Consider the following 6,240-nt stretch of genomic DNA (forward strand, 5'->3'; position numbering starts at 1 on the left):
CCGCCCCCCCAATTTTGATATGTATTTTTGAATAAAATGCTTATCTGGAGTTATTAGTTCACTTTGTAATTTATCAGAATACATTTAGTTCTGTACATAGCTTGAGCTTTTTTACACTCTCAACATTCAAGGTTTTCTTTACAGCGTAAAGAAACATAATTACTCAATATCTATTATATAACTTTACCAAGTCCGTTAAAAACATGTTTTGCGAAACATTAATGTATGTCACCGTGCACCGTTTTAGTAATATAAAAACCACAAATTTGCAATGTCTCTCCATTTTTCGCGGACGTTAATGTAAATAAATGACAGTCGAACATTTTTCAGATCAAGAGATCGTTCAAAGTCTAAGTCTAAGTCAAAGAGCAAATCCAGATCTCGTTCTAGGTCAAAGAATGACAGGTCAAAATCTAGATCTCAATCAAAATCAAAAGCTAAATCACCCTCAAAGTAAGTATAGAAGCAGTAGTCTATAAAGTAAAAAAGATTGTGTTTGTTAGTTTAGAAATATTAATAATAATTCGCGTATTTTTGAAATTGAGAGGTAGAAAATTCCCGCTATAGTTAAATAAACATCTTGGTAATTTGGAATTAAAACTTGCCATTATTCGGCTTAATGTGTAATTCTAATGCATTAAAAATCGTCGAATGGATTTATTTTAATGCGCCAGCTTTCGTTAACGAGTATCGACATACGATAACAGCCTCGCATTATTATTAAATTCATTATTTTGGAAAGACGTGTTATCATTCACTAGCCTTCGTGTTCTCTTTTTGGTATTACTCCTAATAATACAATTTCAAATACGCCCAAACAACTTCACGAGTCACGATGATTTTATTATATAGAGAATATTGAGAACATTTTGAGATATATTAACATTTTAAGCTCTGACTATAATTTCTCTTAAATTGCGCGTCCGAAAATTATACGGTCGCGCTTGGTGAATTGAGTTACTTATAAAAAAAAAAAAAAAAAAAAAATTTTTTTCTTCCAGAGAAAGATCGCGAGAGAGTCGTGAACGCTCCAGAGGTGACAGGTCCAGATCACCTTCAGAAAGTAAACATAGCAAGAGTCGTAGCCATTCTCCATCCCCAATGAACGGCGACAAGTCGCCAGAGAAACAGAAAGATGATTGAACTGTCGATGAGCCATTGAACACTTGACTTGGAAAAGAAATAGTTTCTTTGCCGATTTTTTACATTTGAAAAAAATTATATACATTTCAAGAACCCAATCAATCACTCTTCGCACTCGTCGATATCAGGACCTAATCTTACGCGCGAATTTCTACTTTTACTTAATTATTAATTATTACTAATTACACAATGTTTGTTATCGTATTTTTGATCATTCTCTTTTCAAAATATGCATTTTTGAAAGCACGTAAAATGTTTTTATAAAAAATGGTTGATTACAATGCTTACCGAGTTCAAGGCTATAAAATAAATATAAAATAATGTGTACAGTAATGATGTATTGACTCTTGTGCGCTGCTCGGGTTGCATTAGATCTTCTGTATCAATGTATTCCGATGTGTGTTGGCAAGTCAGAAAAGTAAAATGAAAATGTGTGAAATAGTTGATATAAAATGATTTCTAAATTGTGAATGATGGTATACTCGCTATTTTACATTAATTATTCTTATCACACTGAAAATTTATTTTGAAATATAATAATTCTTTTATAAATACAAATATCCGTAAACTATACAATAACTGCGACGGTAAATATAAACAACAACAACAACAACAACAACAACAAATCTAGATAATAGCGTGCAGCAATCGCAGTGAATTCCTAATTAAATTGATTGTCATAAAAAGAATAATTATTATTATTTTTTTTTTTTTTTTTTTTTTTTTTTTTTGTGAGGCTATCCCTCCATATCATAAGGAATATCCTGGCTTTTTTGTATATATCCCTATTGCAGTACTTTAAGGAATATTATGTGATGTGTATTAAATATAGTACTAAGTCTTACTGTCATGAATAAAAAGAGAGAATACATACATTGAATCGTGGATTACCTTACAATTACTATATTTTTACAAAGTTCAATTAGGAAATGAAATCACGTAATTATAAAATACTTTTCCTTTAATGCAAAGTTATTATTATTTTTGTTATTAATTTTTTTTTCTTCCTCCATTCGAAGGATTTGTTGGACGATAATTTGGCTAAGCAGCAAAATTTGTTTAAAAATTCAACATTTTCCTTGGAAAATTAATATTTTAATTAATTTATAATTATTATAATAACAGTAATAATGATAATAATAAAAATAAAGATAAAGATAAAGATATAATTTTCTTTTATAATTTTTAATTTGGATGTACTTGAATATAATTAGTATACCAATTTTTTTTTGTTCTAGATCTAAATAAATATTTACTTGCATTCATTTTAGATTAATATAAATTTAAGTATGTTTTATAAATTTTCTATGATTTTCCCTTTCCATAAATTGGAAAACAATTTAAAATAAAAATAAAGTGTAAGGAAATGATCAACAAAACAATATTTCAAATTTTGTAGACTTATTAAATTAGTATATAATGGCAAATCATTTGCAAGCTTATATTGAAAGAAATTAAATAAATGGAAAGCAAAATTTCTATATAAAGTAATTTGTCCTAGTTAGAAGTATGTTTGGAAAAAAAAAATGTTTTAATTTATTATGAATTGTACGTTGTTCAAAAATTATGTCTTAATATTGAAAATAAAAACGTTTTCTTATTATTTTTAATCGTATTTTCCAAGTTTTCTGTTATCCAGCTGCCATTTTAGGTAGAAATCGACATATATGATTATTGAGTGAAATTTTCATTTAAAAATAATATGCAATTTTTTTCATTCTACTGACAAATTTATCATTTTTGTCCGACGCTGTGAATAAATGGGCTTTCGTATTTAAAAAAAATACTTTCTAAAAAGAGTTTCATTTCGATATACATTTGTATTTGCATCATATTTAAGCAACAATTAGATATTAAATGGTTAACAGTTGACAAATTTAACGATCCTTTGTTTGCGCTTATAAGAATAATGATTTTATCGAATTATTGTACATATTCCAAAAAAAAACAACCTAAAGAGAGGAAAAATGCATGTAAAATTTTGAATTTACAATCGAGTATTTAGTATTTCTCGTTATAGTTAGTTGATTTTTGTGCATAGAGGGCACTATTAAAGATTGTACCTTGATCGTAAAGTAAATTTTTTAAAATTATTTACAATTATACATCGTTCGTTAGTAATAAACGGGTATAATGTAATAGTCGTGATATATTTATTAGATACGATCGGGATTACTACGTCCTCCTATTGAATATTTCGTATTTAAATAATATAATTTTCAAAGATACATTGAAATTAACTGGGTGAAGTGTAACGTAATGGTGGTAACAGTTTTTTTTTTCTAGAATTCCGAACAATCGATTAAAATAATATCGAATCTTATGATAGTTTTTTAAATAGTAATGTTAATATGAGAAAGCAGTCGCGCTAGTAAAAGCAATTGTACTTCATTTCCATTGTCGTCTTCTCATCAGACTTGAAAATGTATGCTATAAGTGGCGAAAAGGAGGGAAAATTATATTACCTAAATGCGGAGTAGAAAATTTTCAAAAGTAAGAAAAAATGGCCGTTGTCATTGTCTGAGGTGAGTATAGTAATGAAAAGCGGCAGCGCGAGAATTTCAATAATAACATCGTGACAATATATCCTACACCGTTTTAATGGCTAATGAATAATTAAAATTATCTGGAGGTAAAGTTGTAGGAATTTTGCGCCAAGGTGTTGCCACTGCGGTTTGGTGATTGCGAGATCGAGTAGCGTTGCATTGATGGGACTAATAATCAATTGCCAAGTAATGGATATCGATCAAAGTTTCTCCCCAAATAGAAGACATCGCATTTGCATTGGCATTGTATTTTTATTCAACCAGCCAATCGGCCATTGGCATGATTTTTTAATCTAACCAGCCAGCCACGATAAGTAAGTAATTAGAGAAGTAACTAGCAATTCTAGGGATTATAAACTAGGAAAAGTGTGAAGAGAAATGGGACCACCTCGTGTTACCGAGAATCGTGGAGTGGGAGTAGCAAGAGGTCAGAGCACTCGAGTCGCCTCGTCCGCCGGTACCTGGTTGTCGGAGGGGGCACGAGAAACGAGATTTTCCCTCCTGGAGCCGTTAAATCAGTGATGATTATATTCATCGCTGCATGTCTTTCGACTCGCTAGTTGACGCGAGACTCGGTAACAGCAACAGCTCGACTTCGCTTCCTTACATACGCGTAATAACACGATCGAGTGCAACGAGCGTTCTAACGAGGTTGTATTGTTTATTGGGAAAACTACTGGTGATAGCCAGCCAGGCTTATTGAGAGCGTATTACGTATTTGGTTGTATCGTTTTCGAGTAGTGCGACGGCAGTTTCTCTTTTACCAACGAAAATGAATGACATGTTGGAGAAAGACCTTGAGGAGTACGATCCGGAACTTTATCGGATTATTGCTCAGGAGAGCGAGAGGCAGAGATTGGGCCTTGAGTTGATAGCCAGTGAGAATTTCACCTCTCGAAGCGTCCTCCAGTGCCTAGGCTCTTGCTTGCACAATAAGTATAGCGAAGGTCTGCCAGGGAAAAGGTATTATGGAGGTAACGAGTATATCGATGAGATTGAGATACTGGCTCAGAGGAGATGCTTGGAAGCCTTTGGTTTGAGCCCTAGCGAGTGGGGGTGTAACGTTCAACCGTACTCTGGGAGTCCAGCAAATTTTGCAGTTTATACTGGCCTCTTGGAGCCACATGGTCGCATTATGGGCTTGGATCTTCCCGATGGTGGCCACTTGACCCATGGCTTTTTCACAAATAACAAGAAGATCTCTGCCACGTCGATTTTCTTCGAATCCATGCCTTATAAGGTTAACCCGGACACCGGTCTCATCGATTACGATCAGCTTTCTTACGATGCCAAGCTGTTTAAGCCTAAAATCATTATCGCTGGTGTCTCCTGCTACAGTAGATGTTTGGATTATAAGAAATTTAGAGAGATAGCGGATGAGAATAATGCTTATCTCTTCAGTGATATGGCACATATAGCTGGCTTAGTCGCAGCTGGTATTATACCATCACCGTTTAAGTACAGCGATGTGGTATCGACGACCACTCATAAGACACTGAGAGGGCCGCGTGCTGGAGTAATATTTTATCGGAAAGGGATAAGAGATATTAGGAAAAATGGAGAAACGGTAATGTACGATTTAGAGGACAAAATTAACCAAGCAGTTTTTCCAGGCTTGCAAGGTGGTCCTCACAACCATGCCATTGCTGGAATAGCCGTCGCTATGAAGCAAGCTACCACACATAATTTTTTTAAGTATCAAGAGCAAGTGGTGGCCAATGCGAAGAGACTGTGTAGTCAGCTACAGAACTTGGGTTACAAAATCAGCACAGATGGTACCGATCTGCATATGCTGCTGGTTGACCTGCGTTCTAATAATCTTACGGGATCTAAGGCTGAGAAAGTTTTGGAAACAATTTCCATAGCGTGCAATAAAAATACAGTCCCGGGTGATAAGAGCGCTCTTAATCCTCATGGTTTGAGACTTGGTACACCAGCATTAACAACACGAGGTTTAAAAGAAGAAGACTTTGATCGAGTTGCTATCTACATTCATAAAGGGTTACAGTTGGCAAATGAGATAACATTAAAATCTGGACCAAAGCTTGTAGATTTTAATAATGTCTTAAAAAGCGATGCTACGATTCAACAAAAAGTAAACGATTTAAAAGAGGAAGTGGAAAATTTTGCAGGCAAATTTCCTCTACCTGGACTTTTTTAAAGGATATTTTATAATATACATTAATCCACAATTTATCTATTTTTCTACATAATATTTGTATTGGTTTTTTTTTTTTTTTTTTTTTTTAAGAAAGATGCTATATTTTAATAAATTTAAAAAAAAAAAGATAAAGTGCTTAGTTTTTTTTTTAAATATCAAATAAGCTAAATTAACAACATATATATTTCAATTTACAATTTAGGCTAATAATTTTCAATACTTGCACTGCAAGTTAATCCTTCGTTTGTTAATGGTTTGAAATTGGAATTTCAAATAATATTGATACGTTTGAATTTACGCAAACATAACAGTATTAATGGCGTTAATACGGGAAAAGTATTTTTAATTTATTTTTATTCCCCGGCTTTTAAAGAAATTTTTATTTTCATA

The 6,240-nt window shown here is 32.7% G+C and overlaps 2 protein-coding genes across 12 annotated transcripts in view; both read left to right on the forward strand.

The window, feature by feature from the left end:
* B52 (serine and arginine rich splicing factor B52) overlaps positions 1 to 1,585 on the forward strand; it is a 28,219-nt gene extending 26,634 nt beyond the window's left edge. For all 11 annotated transcript variants that reach the window (XM_011507316.1, XM_011507355.1, XM_011507340.1 and 8 more), the window contains 2 exons: positions 331 to 453; positions 1,002 to 1,585. In XM_011507316.1, coding sequence (XP_011505618.1) covers positions 331 to 453; positions 1,002 to 1,143 — 265 coding nt within the window. In that variant the 3' untranslated portion in view covers positions 1,144 to 1,585. The remainder of the gene's footprint in view (positions 1 to 330; positions 454 to 1,001) is intronic.
* A 2,464-nt stretch (positions 1,586 to 4,049) lies between these two features.
* Shmt (serine hydroxymethyl transferase) lies at positions 4,050 to 5,893 on the forward strand. The gene has a single exon (XM_011507405.1). The coding sequence runs from the start codon at positions 4,462 to 4,464 to the stop codon at positions 5,848 to 5,850; it is 1,389 nt and encodes a 462-aa protein (XP_011505707.1). The 5' UTR covers positions 4,050 to 4,461; the 3' UTR covers positions 5,851 to 5,893.
* Positions 5,894 to 6,240: the final 347 nt, after the last annotated feature.

Source organism: Ceratosolen solmsi, unplaced genomic scaffold (genome assembly GCF_000503995.2).
Source record: "Ceratosolen solmsi marchali unplaced genomic scaffold, CerSol_1.0 scaffold10, whole genome shotgun sequence".
NCBI lineage: Eukaryota > Metazoa > Arthropoda > Insecta > Hymenoptera > Agaonidae > Ceratosolen > Ceratosolen solmsi.